The 26,337-nt window shown below is 43.4% G+C and overlaps 3 protein-coding genes and 1 long non-coding RNA gene across 13 annotated transcripts in view; 3 read left to right on the forward strand and 1 right to left on the reverse strand.

The window, feature by feature from the left end:
- Positions 1–26,337, forward strand: part of LOC125719995 (NACHT, LRR and PYD domains-containing protein 12-like) — a 263,868-nt gene that overhangs the window by 37,902 nt on the left and 199,629 nt on the right. The window lies entirely within an intron of this gene.
- LOC125720004 (uncharacterized) overlaps positions 1–26,337 on the reverse strand; it is a 49,645-nt gene that overhangs the window by 2,333 nt on the left and 20,975 nt on the right. The gene's annotated exons all lie outside the window — the stretch shown is intronic.
- LOC125720002 (stonustoxin subunit beta-like) lies at positions 129–4,751 on the forward strand. Its single transcript, XM_048994946.1, has 2 exons — positions 129–3,534; positions 3,994–4,751. The coding sequence occupies exons 1-2, from the start codon at positions 3,447–3,449 to the stop codon at positions 4,506–4,508; spliced, it is 603 nt and encodes a 200-aa protein (XP_048850903.1). The 5' UTR covers positions 129–3,446; the 3' UTR covers positions 4,509–4,751.
- LOC125719998 (uncharacterized) lies at positions 10,997–25,636 on the forward strand. 7 transcript variants are annotated; one of them, XM_048994942.1, is made up of 5 exons: positions 11,824–11,856; positions 12,129–12,182; positions 13,472–16,443; positions 17,349–20,839; positions 20,922–25,636. In XM_048994942.1, exon 5 carries the CDS (start codon positions 21,329–21,331, stop codon positions 23,759–23,761), a length of 2,433 nt encoding a protein of 810 aa, XP_048850899.1. In that variant the 5' UTR covers positions 11,824–11,856; positions 12,129–12,182; positions 13,472–16,443; positions 17,349–20,839; positions 20,922–21,328; the 3' UTR covers positions 23,762–25,636. The 7 variants fall into 7 exon arrangements, with proteins under 7 accessions (XP_048850896.1, XP_048850899.1, XP_048850900.1 ...); XM_048994940.1 differs by having other exon boundaries at positions 11,828–11,856; positions 16,700–20,839; XM_048994941.1 differs by having other exon boundaries at positions 11,828–11,856; positions 13,472–15,307; positions 15,492–20,839.

Consider the following 26,337-nt stretch of genomic DNA (forward strand, 5'->3'; position numbering starts at 1 on the left):
TGTATGTGAAGAAGAGGCACCAATAAATAAATGGATACAGCAGTACTATGTCATTCTGCTTCTCCTGTAGTGTGGATCACGGTGGAGAGTGCAGGACCAGACCAGGCTTTCAGAAATGTAAGTGTGTTTGCAGGTTTTTATTAATCATACCATTAATACTATGTTATGGTTGTATTCACACAGTTGTTGTGATGAGTGTTATGGTTGTATTCACACAGTTGTTGTGATGAGTGTTATGGTTGTAGTCACACAGTTGTTGTGATGAGTGTGTTTTCTGCACTGTGTGTAGATGGATGTTTGAGTTTCTGTGTCATTTTAGACAAACATCCAAATGAGAAATAAAACATCAAAATCATCACCAAAAACACTATTAATTCATTTTTACGTAAAAAAAAATGTTTTTTACAAGTACTTTATAACTGCTCCTTTCATATTTGTGCTTGTGTGGGAGCGTAATATTGTTCAAATATATTCTGATGTTGTTGTACATCTTTAATTTCACAAAAATGAATCCTTTGCATTTGTTCTTCTTGCACATGCTGTGAGTGTGTGTGTTTGCTGTGTGAGATTCGTTAGTATTGTCCTAAGACAGCACCCATAGGCAATGACTCTCTCCTCCAGTGTGAGATGCGAATTTACATTTTTAGAGGGTGGAACACTCCTTAATATTCATGAGAGAGTATTGCTGATTAGCCAGTGAATGCCTTAGACCAGAGGTGCCCAACTCCAGTCCTGGGGGGCCAGAGCCCTGCCCATTTTTGGGTTTCCCATCATTTAACACACCTGATTCAACTCCTTGTGCTAATTACCACACAGCTCTTGAGCTGCATCCTTTATGGTGGAACAGGGAAATAACTAAGCTACATTGGGCTCCGGCCCCCCAGGACTGGATTTGGGCAGCCCTGCCTTAGGAAAAAACAGGCAGCGCATTGTCGCTGTTAACTGACCAATCAGGTAGTGCTCCTCTCATAAATATTAATGAACCAGTCGGTCATGTAGGGCTTCACTTATGAATATTAATAAGGTTTCCTGAACCACAGTGCTAAAAGAAATTTGCGCCCGGGACACACTGGATGTGCTGCAGAAAATATAATTTCTTTTCGACACCCATGTTAACGGATGAGAGCGGCCACGTGCCTGCGCAAGATGCGGGGCTCACTCCTCGCGGCAGCTGCACCACACTGCGCAGTACGCGGTTCTCTACGGGAGCGTATTGCATTCATCTGAAAAACAATCAATTCTGTTTTTCCCAATTAGTGAGATATCTTTTCTGTTGTTCATGATGTACGATCTGTGTAGTTTAATCCGCTTTTGTTGATGGTTTGTAGATGGTATTATCATTAGTTTTCCGACTTTGCGCGGCACCTCTATTCCGCCCCACTTGACATTGCAGTGTTTCTCCAGGATCAGTGTATACTGTATGGAATGTATGGCGTTTAATTAGTGCCAAAACTCACGCGCATAAAAACCACGCACGCGTGTGCGCTCGCGAGCTGAAACCCCATTCTCTCTACGCGCTCACGTTTGCACAGCACTCGCTCGCTCCACAGGATGAATTTTGACACTTTGGAGGCGGGAACAGTGGCTAATGTCTCTGTTCCTTTTTTTATAATATTGACTACGATTGGCTATTTGCTTTGGTAGAAGATGAAGGTCAGTGACCGCGGTCCTCATATTCGATTTTATGGCTTTAATAACTTTTAACGGAAGTAAGGTGTGGGGCGTTTTAATGACAGAATCGTGATGTCTAGTACACAGACATCGATTCACAACGAATATTTTTGCGCTCCAAACCATTTCGTGATTTATAACGTGATTAACAAAATCGTGTTAATAGCTAATATTATATGTTCATTCAACTGTAATGATACGGTGGTTTAGCGTTTTGGGCTCATGGCGACTGTTGCACACCCCTTTGTTTCCCATACTGCTTTACGTACGATTTCTAATTAATTTTTGAATATCCGAATGTATCCATATGTTACGAATCCCAGGCTAGGGTTGAGGACCGATGGAAAGGTAAGGGAAAACGAGAGGGGAAGACGAGATAACCAAGGGATGGGAAAAGGAAACATCTTTTTTGTATTTTCTTAATTTATTCATACACGTTTACAAACACGAGATGCAACAAACTCCGGGAGTGACCCAACCTAAAACAACAACCAAAACAGCTAACAGACACGTCCCAAACTAAGCTAACTCTAACGGTAATGAAAACAAGAGAAAACGAAATGACAAAGACTGTATCTTAGTCCCTAACCAAAACCACAGTAAACACCACGTACGCATAAACAAAAAGGCAGTCACTCTTTACGCACCTAACAGACATGTACAGAAAACACGCAGGCCGAAACACGGTAACCGAAGGGGCGAGGTAACGAGAGTAGTCAGGAGCCAAGAAAGAATTTAAAACTAGAAGACAAACAACAGGGAAAGGTACAAAAAGGGGCGAAGCAGAAAACCAAACAGTCATACAGAAAAGTCAATCATAATAAAAGCAAACCAACACAGCAAGAGCTCGAGAGTGGAGCATGGGGCAGAAGACTGAAGTGTCCTGTACACCTTCCCAAAGTACTTACGGCACGTAACACGTATAATGTGCAATGGGATAGTACATGAATGGGTTAATAACTTTAAAACTAGACAAGACGGGCACATCTAGCGAAGTGTGCTTTGATAAGGGGAACCCAGGGGACAATGCACATCCCTTACATTTTCAGATTATTTTTGTCTGTAATAGTTATTAATTATTATATTGCATCCACTTAAAGTGCAATGGGGCAACACACTAAGGGGTTAATAGCTCTAAAACCAAATGAGACAGACATGTCCTATATAAAGTGTGCATTGATCAGGAACCTGGGGGACAATGCACCCCCCTTACATTTTCAGAATAACTTTCTCTGTAACAGTTATTAATTAATACATTGTATCCATATCACATGCCACTGGGGCAATAGCTCAAACAAAATGGGACAGCCTATGGAGTGTGCTTTCATCAGTGGACTCTGGGGGATAATGTACACCCCTTGGATTTTCATGATCACTTTCTGTCTAACAGTTATTAATTACTGTTATTAATTACAAATGTACCGTAGCAGAATTGCTTGATTATGTGTCACTGACCGGATACCTTCATCTTCTACCAAAGCAAATAGCCAATCGTAGTCAATATTCAAAAAACCAATCAAAGGAACGGAGACATTAGCCACTGTTCCCGTCTCCAAAGTGTCAACATTCATCCTGTGGAGCGAGCGAGTGCTGTGCAGACGCGAGTGCGTAGATAGGGTCCAACGAGCGCGAGCGCGTGGAGAGGATGGGTTTTCAGCTCGCGAGCACATACGCGCGCGAGTTTTGGCACTAATTAAACGCCATACGCATGATTCCCGGAAATAAGCCGACGCGTGTGAAATGCATTCAGACCGGCTTCGCTGTGACTAAAGACCATGTCAGACAATCGCTGCAAATACTGGATCCTCATGCAGCGCAACCGTCCCCGGAATCGTCTTCGGAGGCGTTTGTATCAGAATCCAGGTCCAAACTTTTATTAAATATCACTTTAAATATATAATAATATTGCTGATATTTGATGTCCATTTTCAAAGGTAAACTCACTGTAGAAAGACAGAGCAGCAATGCGGCCGCTGTGTCCCGGCTTTAGCGGTTAGAAGGAAGATCGTCTTTAAAGTAAATACACTGACTTTTAGTATTAATATCTGGTGCCGTTTTGTGGTAAATATACTTGTGCTGAATATGTCTGATGAATCTCGCCGCTTTGTTATTTTATTCGCCCGTAATTACGTTGTTAGTTTAGCTCGCGCCGCATTTTGGCGGCTCTTCCCGCCGGAGTCGCGCGCCGTCCGACATTTCCTGAGCTATTTCATAAACTTCGGTTCCCGCTTCGTTCGGGGAAGCTGCGCTGTTTTTATATTGTACAGAAACATGAGGTACAGGCGGCCTGATGGGATTAATAATTCTTCCTCCTGCCTACAGACTCCTGCCAGCTGACACTGGACCCCAACACAGCAAACAGACGCCTGTCTCTGTCAGGGGGGAACAGGAAGGTGACATGGGGGGCAAAGCAGCCATATCCTGATCATCCAGAGAGATTTGACGGCTGGCCCCAAGTTCTGTGCAGAGAGAGTCTGACTGGCCGCTGTTACTGGGAGGCTGAGTGGGATGGATATGAAGCCCTGATAGGAGTCACTTATAAAGGGATCAGGAGGGAAGAAGAGTGTGACTGTTGGCTTGGATTCAATGACAAGGCATGGAGTCTGAGCTGTAAACCTGACAGTTACTCTGTCTGGCACAATAATAAACTGACTCTCATACCCATACGGCCCTCAGGCTCCCGCAGAGTAGGAGTGTATCTGGACTGGGGGGCTGGTGCTCTGTCCTTCTACAGAGTCTCCTCTGATGGACTGACCCCCCTGTACAGATTCACCTCCTCATTCACTGAGTCCCTCTATCCAGGGTTTTATGTTTATAACTCCTCAGTGTCACTGTGACGTGTTGCTGGTTCTCCTGGCAAAAAGGTAAAATTTCTGCTTTTTAACCTTTATAATCCTTTGTACTCTCAAATGTATGTTTGACAAAAATAAGTTTTTCTCTCTGACTAAAATGTAATTAAATGTAATCCTGATTGGGGGGGGCTTTCCCCCTCCCCTGTATATGTACATTTTATATATTTACGCCTATTTACTGTATTTCCTCCCTGTACAATGACAATAAAGGCTTTCTGTTCTGTCCTATTAATGTCCTGCTTCAGCGTCACCCAAAGCATGACTGAGTAACATAATGAAACCACATTCTGGGGGATTAAATTAAATAAATTCACTTTATTACTAATACAATGAGAGTAAATCAGTGTAAATAATAACCATTTAACTAGAGGCATAACAGAAACCAAAAACATTAGAAAATATAATAATATCCTGTTACTGCTCTGCTTCTGTGGATTAAAATAAACAAAAATATTATTTTATGTGATCAAAGAATAAAGATTAATTTATTACATAATTACAACCCCCCCCCCCCCCCCCCCACTGTAAAAAGTTTGACGTCTGATTATACCCCGGTTGGACATAGGGGGCAAGTGCCTAGGCACCTTTACCGCCCCCCCCCCCCCCCCCACCACCACTGTAAAAGGTCTGGCCACACCCCCCCCCCCCCCCCCCCACTGTAGAAGGTCTGGCTACGCCCCCGCTCCGCTGTAGAAGGTCTGGCTACGCCCCCGCTCCGCTGTAGAAGGTCTGGCTACGCCCCCCACCACCACTGTATGAGGTCTGGCTACACCCCCACCCCGCTGTGGAAGGTCTGGCTACGTCCCCGCTCCGCTGTAGAAGGTCTGGCTACGCCCCCCACCACCACTGTATGAGGTCTGGCTACACCCCCACCCCACTGTAGAAAGTCTGGCTACGCCCCCGACCCGCTGTAGAAGGTCTGGCTACGCCCCCACACCACTGTATAAGGTGTGGCTACACCCCCACCCCACTGTAGAAGGTGTGGCTACACCCCCACCCCACTGTAGAAGGTCTGGCTACGTCCCCGCTCTGCTGCTCTGCAATTCGAGTTAAGTCTCGAATTGACTATAAAATACTGCTATTAACTTATAAAGCACTAAATGGCCTTGCACCAGAATACCTTAGTGAACTGCTGACCACATACAACCCTCCACGCTTGCTTCGCTCTCAAGCCATGGGATATCTGTTAGTGCCTAGGGTAGAAAGAGCTACGGCAGGCTGCAGAGCTTTCTCCTACAAAGCTCCTCAGCTGTGGAATGGTCTTCCACCGGATGTGCGGGTTTCAGGTTCACTCTCAATATTCAAGTCCAGACTAAAAACACACCTGTTTAGTTTAGCATATAGGGACACTAGTTCTAGCCCTAGCTAACTCTTCACTCCCAGTCAGACCTGTAGTGTGAGGTGTAGAGCTGGGTGGGGATCGGTGCCTTTGGCTTTGGATGAACTGGATTGTCAGTGCTGTCACTCTAGCTTTGCAATCTCTTGTGGAACTGGAGTGCTGACATTTCAGGGACTCCCCATGCCGGCATTCCCACTTGCCTCTCCCTCCTACTGATGCTGCCATAGCCATATCTGCCGGAGCTTGCAGATTGCACTTCATATTGTACTCACCTAGCTTTTAGCACTGCCAATAGCCTCCTCTACTATGCCTAATCGTACATTTTATTTCCCCTACTCCTCCTGGGGGGTGATGCCTGGAGACCTCAATCTATCAAGATATCCAGCACACCCGACCACCACCAGTGACGTCCCTGCATCCAGCTCGCCGTTCTGATCTTCCATGTATGACCCGCTGCCTTACCTCTGGTTGCCTGGCAATTGGAAGAAGACTCGGCTTCGGCATTGGCTTATCTTCCTTGCTCTCCTCTCTCTATTTGACTATCCCTGCCGGCCCCTGGAGGATGGGCTCCCCCTTTGAGTCTGGTCCCTCTCAAGGTTTCTTCCTTCTAGGGAGTTTTTCCTTGCCACTGTCGCCTATGGCTTACTCACTGGGGGCTTTGGGTGAGGATACTGTAAAGCGCTTTGAGACAATGTAATGTTGTGATAATGCGCTATATAAAAATAAATTTGTTGTTGTTGTTGTTGTTGCTGTAGAAGGTCTGGCTACGTCCCCGCCCCGCTGTAGAAGGTCTGGCTACGCCCCCACCCCCACTGTAGAAGGTCTGGCTACGCCCCCACACCACTGTATAAGGTGTGGCTACACCCCCACCCCACTGTAGAAGGTCTGGCTATGCCCCCACCACCACTGTATGAGGTCTGGCTATGCCCCCACCCCACTGCATAAGGTCTCGCTACACCCCCACCCCACTGTAGAAAGTCTGGCTACACCCCCGACCCGCTGTAGAAGGTCTGGCTACGCCCCCATACCACTGTATAAGGTGTGGCTACACCCCCACCCCACTGTAGAAGGTCTGGCTATGCCCCCACCCCACTGTAGAAGGTCTGGCTACGCCCCCACCCCACTGTATAAAGTCTGCCTACGCCCCCACCCCGCTGTAGAAGGTCTGGCTACGTCCCCGCCCCGCTGTAGAAGGTATGGCTACGCCCCCGCCCCGCTGTATAAGGTCTGGCTACGCCCCCACCCCGCTGTATAAGGTCTGGCTACGCCCCACCTCACTGTAGAAGGTCTGGCTACGCCCCCGCCCCGCTGTATAAGGTCTGGCTATGTCTCCGACCCACTGTAGAAGGTCTGACTACGCCCCACCTCACTGTATAAGGTCTGGCTACGCCCCCACCCCGCTGTATAAGGTCTGGCTATGCCCCCACCCCGCTGTATAAGGTCTGGCTACACCCCCGCCCCGCTGTAGAAGGTCTGGTTATGCCCCCAAAGGAACAGAAGGGGCAGGTGCCCAGGCACCCTTACCCCCCCCCCACTCTAAAACGTTTGGCTACGCCCCCCCCACCCCACTGTGGTGGTGCAGTGGTTAGCACTGTTGCCTCACACCTCTGGGACCCGGGTTTGAATCTCTGCCTGGGTCATATGTGTGCAGAGTTTGCATGTTCTCCCCATGTTGTCGTGGGGTTTCCTCCGGGTACTCCGGTTTCCCCCCACAGTCCAAAAACATGCTGAGGCTAATTGGACTTGCTAAATTGCCCGTAGGAGTGCATGTCTGAGTGAATGGTGTGTGAGTGTGCCCTGCGATGGGCTGGCCCCCCATCCTGGGTTGTTCCCTGCCTCATGCCCATTGCTTCCGGGATAGGCTGCAGACCCCCCGCGACCCGGTAGGATAAGCGGTTTGGAAAATGGATGGATGGTCATAAAATGCCATGAATACTCAGTTTTAACGGGGCGCTTCTTTTTATGCCATTTTGTAATTGCCAGTCATTTGCGTTCTTTCAAAATAAAAGACCAAGAATTTTATGAGCCATAAATCATCCATATATTTTGCAGTAACAGACATGGCGTCGCTGAAGTTCAGCACTTTTCCGTTTGAGATGAACGTGTTGTTGCCGTTTCCTGCCAGCAACTTTTAAAAATCCACGACAGCGGCGGTTAGATGCAGCGTGTGCAGCGGCCATATTTACGGACAAAATCAAGCTGGTCACTAAGACTTAGTTTGTGGTTAATAAATACTTAAGTAACAGCATAATACTACATTATTTGTGCCCCCTCAGGTAAAGTGTTACCGATGAGGGAACACTTTGATAATCAGTAAATATATCAGTTGACTCCATGTCTAAATCAGACCTTGACATGTTTGAGTAGATTCCCAGGTTTCCTCTGGTTATTGCACTTACACAATATGAAGACAATGTAAGTGAACCGAAATCTCCATGCAATGAATTAGCATCCTGTGTGTCAATGCATGTTCTGACCATCCATGCTGTCTCCCTCCCGGGGGGGGGGCACCATCTGAGCTGGAGTCTAGGTTCAGTCCCATGGAGGGGTGACATCAACATACGAACTGTATCATCGTGGGGGCAGCATCCAGTGCCCCCCCTACACAGGCCAGCGTGGATAACAGACTCATTAATGGACTTTATCTTGATCCTTAATTACAGCTTATACCCAGCCTTTAGCAAGCATGTCCACTCTTTTCTGTATTCAGTAACATTAGTATGTCCGGGGGGGTGGGCAGCCAGTTGACCTTGGACCCCCAGAGGTTTTTCTCTCCTTGGGAGTTTTTGGTTCCTCTCCTCTCTTGTCGTCTGGTTTTCTTTATTTAATTTCTTTCCTTCCTTTTTCCTCTTCTGTATCTCTCTCTGTAATGATGTTGTAACAAAGCACAACACATCCAGGTAAAGCACTTTAGAACGACTTTGCTGTGAAAGGCGCTATATAAAAATAAATTGAATTGAATAATAAATGCAGCTGGGTGCTACAGCTAGAGGGCAATAGCAAACATCGGGAGGAAACACCAATCACGTGCACAAATCACATTATCTATCTCACCCGAAAAGTGTACAATTTACATGACAAGCTAGTCAAGGAAATAAGCACTATATCACTGTTAAGTTAACCAGCGACATTCCTCCACCCCGCCCCAGGTGCAGCCCGTCGGTTACCGGAGAGCAGGTTCTCCCCACACACCCCCACAGAATGAAGTGATAATTCCGTCTGTAAATGAAAGTAAAAGACATTTAAAGCCAGAGTCGCCACGTCAGCAAGGAACACGAATAAAACTCGGGAATAATATAAAGATATTTTGTATTGCAAGGTAAGATTATAGTCAGCAGATACAAGTAATAATAAAATAGTCGGGGGCCAGTTATATTTATGGAGGCGACCGCACCGCCCCGGGTGTTTTCTGTGCTTCTGCTTAGAAAATAAAATAATTCATATTTCGTTATTTATTAATTTGATGTGCGGTGGCCGCCCCTTAAATCTGCCCCTGTTTAACACACCTGCTGGGATTTAATACGTCTCAGTATAATCAGACGTTTAATATGTAATTCGATACGCTGTAAGTAATCGCATGGAGTAAACGTGCGGTATGGAATAATTAGTCGAATGTTAAGTGATTTAACACGTTTATATATATATATATATAAAATATATATTTATATTTTAATGACTTGGGTTCACCTCAAATTCAGCGCCGTCTAACATGGAGCGTGTGGCACTACGGGAATAAAGTAGATAAGGTTTTGAGGCTGTTGCGTTTTCTTAAGAAAAAAAATGTCGCTAACTGCTAGCGTGACGTTGTTGTTATTCTAGTACCGTCCAGTTCAACGTAAAAGTGTTGATTGTTAGATATTGTATCTGCATGTGTCTGTTTACCCTTCATGTTCACAGAGGCGCCAGCAGGAATCATCTGCTCTGGATCCCCACCAAAATGGAGGAACCTGCTTCTGAAATGACCCCCCCTGTGGGGTGTAAATCAAAGGAGCCTGAGAGGTAACAGTGATCCAGTCCACTAGCATGCATGTCTCTGTGAGTCTATAGTTAGATCATAAGGTAAAAGTAAGCAGGGTTCCTAGCTGAGGCGGGGGGGGGGCACATTAATATTTGCAGTATAATAATAAAATAATATAATAATAAAATGCTGAGGTCAGCATTTCCTTTCTTTCCCCTTTCCTGCAAAATCAGCTAGTTAGAGGCAACCATCACATCATCTTGTAATGTTATCCACAGCCTTGTGCTTCGAGTGGTGACACTGTTCAAATCCAGTGAAAGCCTGGAGTGATTCTTCTCCTTTGGGCCCTTGAGCTGTAATTGCTATGTCTTGGGTATGATGTTAATGTCTAGCCCTGTAAGGAGGTCCTCCAACTTGCAGGGAAATTTAGGGGTTGGTGGCAGGATTGGCCCTCACACTGGTGTGTTCAGGCTAGTGTGGTGCTGAGGTATCACCCGCTGCACTCAGGCTCTCATCCCTGAGGCGGTTTGTACTGTGGTGGGTGCAGTGACACACTGTAATCAGCATGTAATCGCCTCCACTGCAATATTCCTCTTGGTGAGTCTAATGTCATTTTTTAATCCAACCTGTAGACTTAGATACTCCTGCTTAGTTTTTAAATCATTAGTTAATTTCCATTTGTGGCACAGAGCCCTTTTCCTCCTGACTTTATTCTTAATTTCCTTAGTAAACCACCTTGGTTGTAGTTTCCTAGATTTAGTTTTGCTGGAAACAGGTATGAAGTCCTCTTGCAATAATGTACTTTTTAAAACTTCTCATGCCTCTTCAACAGTTATTTAACATCCAGTTTACAGTTTCTACTTTCAGTCTCATACCATTAAAGTTGGCCTTCCTAACACTGTATACTTTTGTTTTGGCCTTTACTCTTTGGACAACATGAAAACATGATTTACAGGAACCTTTCATACAGGAATCTTAATGTTAGGTCAGACAGTTTATTTCACATGAAATCTAACAGTAAACAAGCCTGTTTGCATGAAGAGCTTCACGGCAGGTTAAGCAGAAGTCTGAAGGTTTAATGTGATTTTGCATTATATGAATTATATTTATATAATGAGGATTTGTTTCCTCTCGCTGCCCACAGTGCCCTGATGGAGAGAGCAGGCTCACCTGCACCCAGCTGTGTTTCCATGAAGAGTGACAGGTCAATGGAGCCCCCACTCAGATTCAGAGAGGGACCTTTTCCTACAGATCAGAGGTAAATGTGCATTTAAACAAACATCATTTAAAATACTCCATCTCTCAGTAAAAAGACATACAGGCACATACAAGCTATGAGGAAAATAGCTTTTGAAAGAATGCATCTTTTTTAACTTTCACAAATCCTGTAATTTTTGAAAACTTAAACAGAAATTTTGTCTGTATTCAATATAAGTAAATTAATATCCAGAATGCTTCAAATTTAAAAGTGATCAATAAATATCTATGCATGACTTTGATAAGTTATTATAGACAACTGCTGATATCAGTAAAAATGTTATTTGCGTTTTGTTGTGTGAATTTTTATGCACAAACAGTAAAACTTTGAACAGGGATAAAATAAAAATGAAGATATTAGACGTTTATATTTATAATACACTGACAATCATGAATCATAGATCGTGCACAAATATATGCGTAGGACTAATTATTCCAAGCAGGTTAAACAGATAAACTACACTTTGAAAACTCGCGAAACGGGTGAACACAGTTCTGTGTTCTCTGCGCATGCGTCACCCCAACGGGAAGAGGCCTGGGAAGGGGGGCTGCAATCCTGAGTTATTGGGCGGTGGGGGGGCTAGGATCTGTATTTAATCGGTGATTTACGGAAAAGCAGCTCAGCTAAGACTGATCAACTGAAGATTTAATGTGATGCTGCTCACATTACATGAATTATATTTATATAATGAGGATTTGATTCCTCTCTCTACCCACAGTGTCCTGATGGAGAGAGCAGGCTCACCTGCACCCAGCTGTGTTTCCATGAAGAGTGACAGGTCAATGGAGCCCCCACTCAGATTCAGAGAGGGACCTTTATCTACAGATCAGAGGTAAATGTGCATTTAAACAAACACTGTTTAAAACACTCAGACTCTCAGTAAAAAGGCATACAGGCACACAAGCTGAGGAATGTACAGTTAAATAATGCATCTTTTTTAACTTGCACAAATCCTGTCATCTTTGGCACTTTACTGAAAATTTACTGTAGATTTAATGTGATGTTACATTACTCACCTGCTCCCAGCCGTGTTTCCATGAAGAGTGACAGGTCAATGGAGCCCCCACTCAGATTCAGTGAGGGACCTTTTCCTACAGATCAGAGGTAAATGTGCATTTAAACAAACACTTTTTAAAACAATCAGACTCTCAGTCAAACTATGAGGATAAAAGCTTTTCAAAGAATGCATCTTTTTTAACTTTCATACATCTTATTGTCTTTGAAAAATTTAAACAGAAGTTTTGCTGGTGTTCCATATAAACTTCATCTCAGGTAAAAGGATGAGGATTATTGTAAAGACTGACTTCCTGTGAGCTGGAATTTTAAGTTAGTTAATTGAAAATTGCATTTAAAATTTTGATCTACAGCTGGAAAAGCAGGCTGAAATGTACACTGCTGATATCCATTAAGAAAGACTGAATAAATAACTTTCTTCTTCTGGGACGGATGTTTCTGTTTCAGTAAAGAATAAATGCATCTTCATGGACTCATTACATCATGCTCAGGATAAGGCTTCAGTCTTAACGTGATTAACAGGAAGGTGCCTTTTAATAACCAGCTGAACCTCTTGTTATGTCATCAGAAAAAAATCTAATAATTGCTTTCTTTCAAGTTTGATGACAATCCAAACAGTGTAAATTTAGTTATGCCCATGTTTAGTGTGCAACTCAGACTTTAGATCTATTGGACTCCTTGTGAGTCGGGACAGGTCGACAGCATACGTGCGAGAAAATGATTTCCTCTCTTCTGGTGGAATGTCATTGCTGTACTCATGCACTAACCACGACCGTCTGTGTCGACTGACTTGTGCATTAAGTATGTAGACCATACACTGACCATAATGACATGTGCCAAAGTGAAGTGTGAACTGGGACTAATGGTCCTAAGCATGGAGGATCCTCAGTAGCACTTCTTAGCTCACCAACAACACATTATGCGGTATTCTGTGTAGAAAAGCACGGTAGCAACAAGTCTACAGATAGTGGTTTGACATTGCTGATAGTGTAACACTAGTGATATGCCGACAGTACGGTATTGCTGGGGTTTTTTCTCTGACAGCCTCGCTGCTCATTACTGGGGGAGGTTTAACATTGCTGATAGTGTAACACTAGTGATATGCCGACAGTACGGTATTGCTGGGGATTTTTCTCTGACAGCCTCGCTGCTCGTTACAGGGGGCGGGTTTAACATTGCTGATAGTGTAACACTAGTGATATGCCGACAGTACGGTATTGCTGGGGTTTTTTCTCTGACGGCCTCAGTGCTAGTTTTCCACTCATTTTGCAGTTTTTTTGCCCCCCCCAAATAAGCCAAATGCCCACCCACACATGACATTCTGGTCACACATCCATTATTATTGCTTTTATTATTTTTTTACGTCTGTGATGTAATAGGTCAACCGGGAAAAGCCCAATACTAACAAGCTGAAAGGAGCCATATCGCCACCTATTGTATCGGAGTCAAACACACTTCGGTCAATAAATCGATTCCCCTCCCATGTACGTATACTGGGAGAAGGACAGCAGTCCGATTAAAGGGTGGAATTAGCTGTGCATGTAAACGTACCAGCTGATGCACAGCTTCTCTCTATCCTGAGAATTTCCACAGCTCAGACTAGCCCCAAACTGTGATGAAAAGATGCCAAGCATCCGGCTTGGGCTGATATGCATCAGAGCAGAGTGTGTTTAAATGCGCGTTTCCTTTTTGCATTATCTCCTGTAAGTACCAGGTAGACTGTTAATAGCTGTATTCTTGAAATATTTGCACATTTTCAACAGATTGATTATCAAAAATATTTTTGTTTTGGGTGTTAATGAAAAATAAGGATTTTAGATTTTGACTGAAGAAATTATTCTTTTGACTTTTTTGATTGCCTGCGATGAAACATTTTCATTGGAAATGACTCAGCAAAAAACTGCTTTAGAGAGGAGGACATAAATGAATGCCACTGTTTTTTTGTTTTAGTGTGATATCGCATTTGTTTGTTTAATCTATAAGCTTGGTTTGCTCTGAATGTCTTGGGTGACGATAAATTCATATTTCTGTATGAATAATTTAGGGCTGCAACTAACGATTATTTTGATAATTGATTAATCTGTCGAATATTTTATTTTATTTCTTTTCAATTAATCGATTATTAATCGGGGGGGGGGGGGGCAAAACCAATTCGATTTCCAGCATTTTTTTATAACCCAAACTGTCTTTGTACAAAGGATGTTTCCAGCAACTCACATAAAAAATAAAATAATTACATTAAGAGTAAAAACATTATTGTACCAGTTGAATCAATGTAATGAAAAACACAAAATCTTTTATAAAGCGCATCCAGCATTTTTTTTTTATCGGTGATGGTGAACAGTTTCAATTACTATAGGCCGTAAGGTGAAGCAGCTTTTCGTTTCATTCCGTTCCCATATATGGGGCACTACATTCTTTTTATTCCAATAAAAGGATCAATTGGTATAGAATGAAAAAATAAAAGTTCTCCATGTGTAATCCAGCAGTTATTTTTTTACAAGTGTATAAAGTTGGCAATAGTCCCATCCTCGCGTAATCATTTTTTAAAGGTGAGAGATGCGGCTTCGCGTCACGTGCTTGCCGCTAGACCAATGAGATGGCATAACGTCGGAACGACATGTTAACATGGTCTAAGATGGCAGCGCCCTTGTCGTCACTATCGAGTAGCGAAGAGGATGAAATTATTGTCAGACCTCCACCAAAAGTCAGTAAAAGGGTTTATAAAAAATGCTATATGCATCTCACGTCCATAAAAACAGAAGAAACGAAGGATTTTACACGTACACGGTGGGATACATTTAGAAACTGCATCAAACGGTGGCTTGACTTGCAGGGTGAGAGTCAGAAAATAGCAGAAACATACAAACATTGTCTAGAAATCGAGTTTGACCGTGTGCCCGAAGACGCAGGGTTTCACTCCATTTGCTACCGGCGTTTTATTGACAAAAAGCGCTTGGATGCGGCCGAGAAACGAGTTTCACGGTGCCCTGAAGCTGGTGATGATCATAACACAGACCAGTCTGTGTAATCGGGAAATAGTATTTCGTCAACGTATTGCCCAACAAAAAAACTTAGGTCCAGTACCGGACTGCCGATAGCTTGTTCGGGTCCTGTACTTCCTGCTTTGTGCATAATTTGCAAGAAAAAGTACATCACTGTGGCAGGCAAACGCCAGAAGGACAATCTTTCACAAGCGGAGACGCTGTCGGCAGGTATAAAGCACACGTTTGAACTTAAAGTTATATGTCATATACTGAGAACCATAACTAACTTTCAAATACATCAATATTTACATTACATGTACATTATAATGTTTATAGTGCAGTCAGTTTTTGCATACACATATGCATGAACAGTGAGAACTGTTATGTTTTTTTAAATACATATTTATTACAGGCCAATTGCTCAAAGCAGCTGAGATGAAGGAAGACACTAGCATTCTTGTGCATATTAAAGACAAAGACTGTGTGTCTCTGGAAGTACGATATCACAAGTCCTGTTACAGACAGTACACCAGGTTCTTGACAAAGTCTACTAGATTCCATGCTGAATCCTTTTGACTCACACCAAGATGGCATTGTGTCTTGGCTCTGGAATAGTTGCAGCTAAAGAAATTATGATGGATTTGCTCACAGCTTCAGAAAAGGGGGAAAATGCTGTTCAGGAATTTATGGACCAAAGACTGCTATCACCATCAGTTGACGTATTTGCCCCCATCAAAAAACTAAAACTAAAGACATTCAGTGATCAAGCCAAGACAAATAAGAAATCTGCAGCAGGCAAGGAAGTAATTCTACGTGCAGACAAGAAGCTTTTCTCCAGACTGCTCGTCATAGGTCAAAGAAGAAAGATAGACTTGAGGGAAATTCTCTCCTACTCCTTGGGAACTGTGTCATATGCTTTATCAAGTGCTGATGGTTCTCTTGCAAAAACAAACAAATCAGCTCTCATGGATGTTCTGGAAACCAAAGGTGGAGACTGTTTAGTTGACAGAGTACCAGTAAATGGAGCTATACTTTTTGATGGCATGGCAGTCATTCAAGCCATTCAGTCCATACCAAGTACCTTCGGGGAGCTTGCTGACACTATATTATAGTACTTAGTCAAGCTTGCTCTCAAGCACAACCGTACACGGATAGATTTTGTGATAGACAAGTATCCAGAAATTAGTATTAAAAATGTAGAATGATCACGCAGAGCTGTTGGTGGCACACAACAGGTAAAAATTTATGGACGGGATCAAAAGACACAACACAATGGAAGAAGTTTCTGTCGGATGGGACAAACAAAGAAGCACTGGCAGAATTCCTCTATGTAATGTGGCGAGACGCTGATCTTACCATTTTAGGTAAGGACATACATTTATACATAACACATGGAGACCTGTGTCACTGCATGGCTGTAACAGAGGGTTTACAAACTGTCAGTGCTGTTGAAAATCTGAAATGTGATCATGAGGAATGTGACACCAGGTTGTTTTTTCATGCAAAACATGCTGCACAGGAACACCAAACTGTAGTCATCAAGAGCCCTGATACTGATGTGGCAGTGATTGCATTAAGTCTGCAGCCAGATTTACCATGCAGATTGTATTTTTTCACTAGGGTTGGCAACAAAATGAGGATCATTGACTTATGTAAGGTGTCATCAGCTCTCGGCAACAGTGTATGTTTGGCACTTATTTGGATCCATACCTTCTCAGGCTGTGACTCTACAAGTGCCTTTTATGGCAAGGGGAAAAAAAAGTCATTTTCTGTTGCTTGCGAGAAAGAGGAATACCTGACTGCATTTAGAAATCTGGGTAGCAGTTTTAATTTGGACCAGTCTACCTTTGAAGTGCTTTGCAAATATGTCTGTCACCTATATGGCCAATCATGTGCTAAAAGTCTGAACGATGCACGATACAAAGCATTCTGCATGGCATCATCAGCTTTGCCAGAACGATCCATGCCTCCGACAAGTGATGCTTTGTACCAACACTGCAAAAGGGCAAACTACCAAGCAGCCATAATGAGACATTCTCTGAAAGGTAAAATGTGTGCCCCTTCACCTGTTGGCAATGGATGGCACCTCGAGGATGGGGAGTTAACAGTGACGTGGATGACTAGAAATCCAGCCCCTGATAGTGTGTTGCAGGTTGTCCACTGCAGTTGCAAGTAAGGCAAATGTGAGACTGGAAGATGCTCCTGTATGTCTGCAAATCTGTCCTGTACAGATTTATGCCGCTGTCTCAATTGTACAAATGTTTTCCAGGAAACAGAGGAAAGAGCTACATGTGAAGATGGTTCTGATGATAGTGATAAGGATAGTAGTTATGAGTAAAGGTGATCTGTGTCACAGGTTACTTGGATTTGAGCTGTAATGAAGCTGCTGTAAAATGTTTAATATTTGTCGTTATTGAAAAATTAGTGCAGCAGTCCAGCATTTCAAGTCATTTTAGCCAACTTGGACCAAAAACTGTTTTTATCTTTAATTTTGTGTGATTCCTAAGTGCCTACTGAACATTTTAATGAATACAACATAACAAAAATGTTTAAGTTTCAATTTGTTCTTCAGTTTTATTTGGTGCCAATCGGTGAAGTTGAAGTGCGTTATAAAAAATAATTGCATTATTTCATGGTCTTCCTTCAAAATTGAGTTGATTAATGCACCAATACTTGTCTCAGATATGTAGCTACATGTATAAATGTGGATTTGACATATATTTTGTTTTGATTAAATGCGTATTAATAAAGTTACAGGCCAAACTAGCAGCATGAGATTTTCGTTTTTTGTAAATTCCTAATTATACACATTTTTGCATCCTGACAAAAAACTGCAGTATTTTTTGTGGAGAACTTTTAACATAGAAGCCATAAGACTGTTGTCTATCCAGAAATTCATTAAAAAAGTAGTGCCCAGACGTGGGAACGAAAAGTGATTTCTAGCCACTTTTTCTAGGTTCACCTTATGGCCTATAATGAGATACAAAGACCTTCTGTTTCTATTCAGTGCAGAGAGCATTTCTTTGCCTGTTCTGAGAAAAAAAACCTGTTGAAGTCTCCACCTTGAAATGAGCTGAATAACAATTTAATAAAGAAAATACATAAAAGAGATTTTAACAGCGGGGGCGGCATGGTGGTGCAGTGGTTAGCACTGTTGCCTCACACCTCTGGGACCCTGGTTCGAGTCTCTGCCTGGGTTAGTCGATTTTAATCGATTTAATCAATTAGTTGTTGCAGCCCTAGAATAATTTATCATAATACATCTGACTAAACACGGTCAATTTAAGACTATTTTTCAATACATATTGATCTGGTTTGGCCGTCAAATCCAAACCAGTTTTTAATTTTGCCCCCCGTGAGTGAGTTTGACACCCCTAGCGTATGCTCTGCTTAAGCTCGAATCATCAGCGCACAAGTATAAGTGCTCACTACGGCGTAAGGTCTGCATGTGCTCGACACACCAGCACAGAATTAGAGTAAAGTCACTCTTAAAAGTCACATTTCTTAAGTTTGGTATGAATGTTGTAGGAATTAATAAGAATTTTTTAAAACCAAGTATTTGCAGGATGTAAGAGAGATATTATGTGGTACCTTGGGCGGAGCTTAATTCTCCGCTTCTGACGTCATAAGAGGAAGTAGCGTATCCTTGATTTTGATTGGTCGAGAGTTTATGCCCATATATGGTATTAATACATGCTTATGCCACGTTTTGCCGATAGGGGGCGATATGGTTTTGGGAGATTGCCGTTATGTCCATATATGGTATCAATACATGCTTATGCCACGTGTTGTATATAGGGGGGTTTGGGAGATTAAGCTTTAATAGAATAAAAATACATTACATGTATTTTATTAATGTGCTTTTTGTATTACGTTTTTAAAGAATAATAAAACATAGAGCAGGATGAAGGCAAGCTAGCGCATACACGTTCAGCGGGGGCGTCCGTCCGGCAGCGGGTTGTTAGTAAGCGCCGCGGCGTATTTTAAAAGAAAGTACCCAAATGTTTTAAAGAAGAAAGCCCCAAAAGAAGAAAACCCTTAGTGTTATTTTAAAAGAAAAAGCAGGGTGAATTTTAACAAACATGCCTGAAAGAAGCAGCAGAAGAGCAAATTTAAACAAGCGCAAACGATAGCAGCACAACCAAACCAAACCAATAAACATACAGCCCGTCGTTTTAAAAGGAGAGCACTCATTATATTTAACCAACACGAAAGACTTTAGTTATATTTACCAGGTTGGAGAAAGCATATAAGCGGCAAACTATTAGAAGAAATAGGACGAAACGATCCCGGAGACTCGCCACATGCAACTACTCTGTTTGAACAACGCGGGGCGGAATGGACGATCGCTAGTCCGGCGTTTGGCGCATGCGCACCCACGCCGCCTCCCCTTTCAAAATGGCGACGCCGACGGAGCGCCTGTTTTAGCAAATAAAACACCTATAACCGTAATGTTTTAAGGAATGAAGCACTTTTCTGCCAATGTGAATAATAAAGTAAAGCGGTCTGAGCATTTTCGACAGCAATAATCAAAGAATAACGCGGCTAATTCTTGTTTAAACGAGCGCATGCGCGTAGATCCACACAGTATTTCCTTTATTGAGCCAGCTCGTTGCGTCAAGCAACTGTCAAATAGCTAACTATTGTCGCTGGACCAAGAATTCATGCATCTACCTTTGCAATGCAACTACCTTTTTCTCGGGTCGACATGCAATACTTGGCAATACCGTTAAGCAGGGGTTAGCTCATCAGAACAGCAGGATGTTGTGTAGGAACGGCTGAAACTTAGGCAGCAACAAATTCTTTCGTTATAGCGTTATTTTAAATGTGTATGGGTGTGATATATGCCATTTATGCAATGAGGTGGAATTAAACAACAGGGGATCCGACTGGTTCCACAAACAGCAGCACCACTAATGTGTTAAACAACGAATAAAAAACCATTAATTACACATGCTTACGTATAAAATATATAAAAGTTTAAGGAATAAAGAACACGACAAACAGCCGCACCACTAAACAAGGAATAAAAAACGATCATTACCACAAATTATGATATTTAAGTATAAAAATAAATAAGTTGAGGACTAAAGCAGTCGACAAACTACCCCGTAAACAAGGATTAATGAATAAAATTATTTCAATGTGGCTAAAGTAGACGTACGCGATTATTTAATAGGGGGGCAAAAGCACATTTTAAAAACTGGCAATAACTCGAACGGCGGTAAAGACGGGTCGCTAGCGCCACCCTGTGTCCACAGCATGTGGCCCCACAGCGGGGAAGGGGCGGTCCAGCCCCCCCCCCCCCCAAAAAAAAAAAGTTTCCCCTATATTAAGGACGACGCTGTCGACCAAAAATACAGAAGAACTTGAAACGTTATCGACGATCAGCTCACGACACCAAAGATGGAAATGACAAACTGGAGGTATGTTAAATTTCTTTCGCCATACTTTAAAATTGTTTGAATTGTCGCTATTGTGAAAACATTTGCGATTACTTTTGACCAAGAATTTTCCACGGTGTCAAGCCCGAGTAAGCCCCGTGAAGCAGAGGATTGGAATAGCGGTAAGTTAATATCAATGATAAGCACATCAATGGATTTACTGTTTTAAAAAATTGTGGAAAGACTGAAAGTTTTATGTTCACTGTCGCAGATAAGGACGCCGACCTGTTAAGCACGCCGACGGTTATTTTCAGAGATAATCGTGAAGGGACTGTCCACAGACAACATAAGCGGAAAAGAACGGATAGTTTTAACGGTACGTGGAACAATACCCGCATCGTGGATTTTTCTGTATGAAATGCTTAAAGACTGATTTTTGTCCTTCTCTTCCCCCCAAGACACTGCCGATGATGAATTGTTGATCGCTGCGGCTGAAAAAATTGAAGCGGGTCTAGCGACGGCAGAAACTTCAACCGACGGCGCTCAGAGCGAACCTGAAGAACAGTTGGAATCTACGCCGCCGGGTACTCCTACTACAGGGGTTGTGACCCCGGACCAAGGGTTCCCAGCAAGCGGTGATCCAGCGACCACATCCCGGGCCTTATCGGGACCCCTGCAGAGGACGCAAGATTGGGATATTGACCAATTAACACCTTGGCAGTGGCCGGTTGCGAGCTCCCTGGACGGCGCTGTATCCCGGGCCGAGAGGCTGAAGGGGCTCAAGGTAGCTTTTTTCCTTTTTCAGGATCAAATGTGTGATTTTTTGGCGGATTTGTCTGATCAGATATAAAGAATAAGCACGGACATGGCAGAAAACTGGAGGCAGTGGAGTTTTGACGGGGGTAGAAGCATGCATATAAATGATGACGACGATGGTGAAACGCCGCTGAACCCCGATCTGCTTCGGCTGATTGATGAACTGAATGACGGACCACCGGCTGAAATTAACCCCTACATGCTCGCCTTAATAAATGATTTAAATGAGAATGGTGCTCATGAAGCTGTTGAGGATATGGACTATGTTAATATGGGTGACGCTATAGACAATGTAGACGGGTGGCTACCAAATGCTCATGTGTCTATGAATGTGGAAATGGCTGACGACAACGCGGCTGACAGCGGACCGGACAACGATGTGCAAATGCTTGACGCTGATGACGGATCGGCCATGTACGCTGAACTGCATCAGATGATTGCTGAACTGAATGGTGAGCAACCGGGTGAATTTAACCCCATTTTACAAAACTTCTTAAATGATTTAAATGATGATGAAGATGGAGCGGCGGGGGACCCTGAAATTATGGACGTTGATAATGGGGGACAACAACAACATGGTGGGGGCGCAGCTGATGGTGATGTTAATGTAATACGCAGACCACAGTTTAACAACACTGAAATAAGGCAACGCTTTCATTTTGAGGGGATTGAGCATGAGGACATAGTAGATGTCTACAGGTCTGTTATACAGACATTCCAAAATTTGGTGGACAGAGTGAACGCTTTAGCGGGGCCTGGGGATATCATACAGGTGGAACTGCAGGGCGATTCAGTGACTAATGACACAGCTATACATGTTCGAGGCGAGATCGATCTAAATGATCTGCTATCGATGGTAGACAACCTTACACAGAGTAATGCCGAGGTTTTTAGCGATGAAACGCTGGAGCTGGTCGTGCAGATTATTCATAATCGAAATGGTGGGGCGGCCAAACGACAGAAATTAACAAAACTTTTAAAATCTGAAATTTTGCAAAAGAAGCTCAGGTGCCTTATTGTTTCTGAAAACTCTGGCAATAATCTGTGCTTTGCTTACTGCGTAGTCCGCCTCTTAAACCCTGACATGTCACATGAGATTGCTGAGATAGAAGCTAAACGTTTGCAGGAATCAGTCGGGCTAACTGTGGCCGACATGGTTTCATTCTCAAACATAGCAGAGTTTGAGCGAATGCTTGGGGTCAAAATCGTTGTGTGGTACCGCTGTGACAAGTCTGACATTTTTAAGAAATTTCAGACAAACCCCGAGCCTCGTAATAAAACAATCTTTCTGTACCTTCAAGATCAGCATTATTTCGGCATAAAAAGCTTGACGTCGTTTTTTGGGGAATCGTACGTCTGTGATTATTGTTATGCATCATTCAGTATTAAAACAGGGCACAAATGCGAGTATTACTGCAACGTGTGTCTCAGTCCCGAGTGCCATAAGCACCGCTCAGCATACATACATTGTGAGGACTGCGGGTCGTACTGTCGATCGCGGTATTGCTTCGAGCAGCACAAAATCTCAAAACAGCAACCAGGCAGCACTGGTGTACACAGCTTGTGCGACACAGTCAAGTATTGTGACAAGTGTAACAATCGGTACACCGTCACTAAAAATAATCAAAAGGGTCATAAATGTAAACCAAATACCAGATGCGCTTTTTGTAAGGAGGACTTGACCCCTGACTGTACGCATCAGTGTTTTATCGAGCCAGTAAAGAGAGAGGACTTGACAGACCGATATGTGTTTTACGACTTTGAATGTAGACAAGATGAGGGGACGCACATTGCTAATTACATCTGCTGCATCGACTTTGAGGGCAATTGTTGGACCGCTAAGGGGGATGGCTGTGTGGCAGAATTTTTCAAAAAGTACCGCAACCGTAAATACAAGGGGTACACATTCATAGCGCACAACTCTAAAGGCTATGACAGTTACCTGCTCATGAAATATTTAGTTGAGAATGGTATCACACCCCACATTATTACACAGGGCAGCAAACTGCTCTGTGTGACAGACGAGGACTTTAGCCAAAGATACATTGACTCCCTCTGCTTTCTGCCCATGAAGCTGAGCGCATTCCCCGCCGCTTTGGGTTTTGAGAGCGAAAAGAAGGGCTATTTCCCACATTTTTGGAACACCGTAGAAAATCAAAATTACATCGGTCCCTACCCACCACCAGAGGCATACGGTGTGCAAACCATGATGGAGAAGGACAAGAGAGAGTTTATGGAGTGGTACGGTACTATTGCGGGCGAGGTGTTTGACTTTAGAAAAGAAATGGCAGAATACTGTAAAAATGATGTTGTCATCTTGAGAGAGGGCTGTCTCAGGTTCAGGGGTGAGATTATAAACAGCTGTAATCTAGACCCTTTTCAATGTGTCACCATTGCCTCAGTGTGCATGAAGCAGTTTTGCATGAGTTTTTTGCCTGAAAATACCGTCGCTCTAACCACTCCAGATAATTACATCAAGTGACAAAAGGCATACTCCACACCATCTATCCAGTGGCTGGAATACATCGCACATAGCGAAAAACTAGAGATACAACACGCGCTCTGCAGAGGGGAGGTGAAAATGGGTCCCTACTACCTCGACGGCTATGCCGAAATCGACGGGGTTCGTACGGCGTACGAATTTGCTGGGTGTTTTTTTCACGGGTGCCCAGAATGCTTTGATTCTAACACACTTAACCTCGTAACAAAACTTCGTTTTGGGGACATGCATCAGCAGTTTCAGGATAAAATATTTGCCCTTAAACACACGTACAACCTCAATGTACATGTTATTTGGGAACACCAGTGGGACAAAATGAAGGCTGAAAATGCAAGTGTACAGGCGTTCTTGAGGGAATTTGACTTTCCAGAGCGCATCGATCCTCGGGACGCTCTGTTTGGCGGCAGAACTAACGCCTTGCAATTGCACTACAAAGCAGAGGGCGACGACCGTATAGATTACTACGACTTCACGAGCCTTTATCCCTCTGTCAACAAGTTTAAGGAGTACCCGGTAGGACACCCCGTGGTCATTTACCGCGATTTTGACAGTGTGGAAAACTATTTTGGGTTGATCAAAGCCAAGGTTTACCCACCGAGAGGTCTTTACCTGCCGGTTCTGCCTTACAGGTCCGGCGGTAAACTCATGTTCACACTTTGCAGAACATGCTGTGAAACTGAGACGCGGGGGGTCTGCAATCATACAGATGAGCAGAGAGCTCTGAGCGGTACGTGGTGCAGTATCGAAATCAACAAGGCTGTTGAAAAGGGCTACAAAATTGCCAAGATTTACGAGGTCTGGCATTTCCCCGATAGGACAGACACACTCTTTGCTGACTATATTAACACCCATTTAAAGGGAAAACAGGAGGCTTCGGGTTATCCCTCTTGGGTAAAGAGTGCTGAGGATAAAGAGAGATACATTCAGACCTACTTTGAGAAGGAGGGCATCCGCTTGAACCCCGAAAACATCGGGGTGAACAAAGTGAAACGCCAAATTTCCAAATTGTTTTTAAACAGTCTTTGGGGAAAATTTGGACAGAGGATAAATCAGGCAAGTACGACGCTCATCAAAGACCCCGATGAGTTTCTCATGTTCATTTTTTCAAAGCTGGTCAATGTGTCTCACTTTTCCTTTTTGAATGACAATGTGGCAATGGTCCAATGGCGGAACATAAAAGGGTTCCCTAACATGCCGCGGCACGTCAACACGTTTATTGCGGCGTTCACTACCGCGTATGCGAGGCTCGAGCTGTACAACCTCATGGACCGCTTGGGGCGGCGTACGCTGTACCATGATACAGACTCTGTCATTTTTGTCAGCAAGCCGGGGGACTGGATGCCACCTTTGGGTGACTTTCTCGGTGAGCTGACAAGCGAGTTGGACCCAGATGATCACATTGTGGAATTTGTTTCAGGGGGCCCCAAAACTTATGGGTACAGAACCGCAAAAAGTAAAACAAACTTGAAAGTTAAGGGAATAACGCTGCACAACACCAATTCGAAAGTTGTCAACATCGCATCCCTCACAGAGTTAGTTCACGATTTTGTGAGTAACCCACGTGACCCCCCTCGAGAGATCAGGACATCTACGCAGCAAATCTTGAGGGATAAAAGGGGGTTCCTTTTGAAAACTAAGACAGTCAACAAGTGTTTCAAGGTTGTGTACACCAAGCGGCAGCTACTGCCTGACTATTCCACACTGCCTTATGGCTACTAGTGACGGGTTCGACAATAGACTTCAACACCCATTCTCGTGCATTATATCGGGACCGAGCAACTGTGGCAAGTCTTATTTCATTAAAAGACTGCTTGAGAATGTGGATTGTACATTGTCCAGAGTGCCTGAAAACGTCGTATGGTGCTATTCTTGCTGGCAACCATTGTATGATGATTTGTTGTGCAAAATAAAAAACATTAAATTTGTGGAAGGAATCCCAGAGTCTCTGTGTGACGACGAACTTTTACCATCAAATAAAATTAATTTGATCATCATTGACGACCTTATGGAAAAAGCCAGCGATAACGGCGAGGTGGAAAAAGCTTTTACCAAGTACACGCATCACAGAAATCTAAGCGTCATATATCTGGTGCAGAATCTTTTCTTCCAAGGTAAGAAGAGCCGGACCATCAATCTCAACGCTAATTATATCGTATTATTTAAAAACCCCCGAGATAAATTACAGACGAGTGTATTGGCAAGGCAGATGTACCCGCGGCATTCAAATTTTTTTCTAGAAGCTTTCGAAGATGCTACAAAAGTCCCTTACGGATATCTGTTGGTGGATTTAAAAGCAGTGACACCCGAGGACTGTAGGCTCAGAACAGGAATGCTTCCACCCGAGTGGCCGGCTGCTTACGTGCTCAAGAAAAAATAATAATGTCGGCTCGTATAAAAAGAAATTGGAGTGACCTGAAAGCTTTATTTGACAGTAACGCCAGACAGAGAAAGAAAATTTTAAAGACGGCATCTCCGGGTTTGCCGAACACTCTTTGTGAAATAGCTTTGAACGTGCTGTGCGGCAAGATCCCGCTAACCAAAGCCCAGATTGTACAACT

Source organism: Brienomyrus brachyistius, chromosome 24 (assembly GCF_023856365.1).
Source record: "Brienomyrus brachyistius isolate T26 chromosome 24, BBRACH_0.4, whole genome shotgun sequence".
NCBI classification, from domain to species: Eukaryota; Metazoa; Chordata; class Actinopteri; order Osteoglossiformes; family Mormyridae; genus Brienomyrus; species Brienomyrus brachyistius.

Bases quoted from the DNA above. Each gene is read 5' to 3' on its own strand.
- LOC125719998 (XM_048994939.1), top strand. From the start codon at position 21,329: ATGGCAGAAAACTGGAGGCAGTGGAGTTTTGACGGGGGTAGAAGCATG.
- LOC125720002 (XM_048994946.1), top strand. From the start codon at position 3,447: ATGTCAGACAATCGCTGCAAATACTGGATCCTCATGCAGCGCAACCGT. The intron at 3,535-3,993 runs GTCCAAACTTTT...TCCTGCCTACAG, and splicing joins GCGTTTGTATCAGAATCCAG to ACTCCTGCCAGCTGACACTG.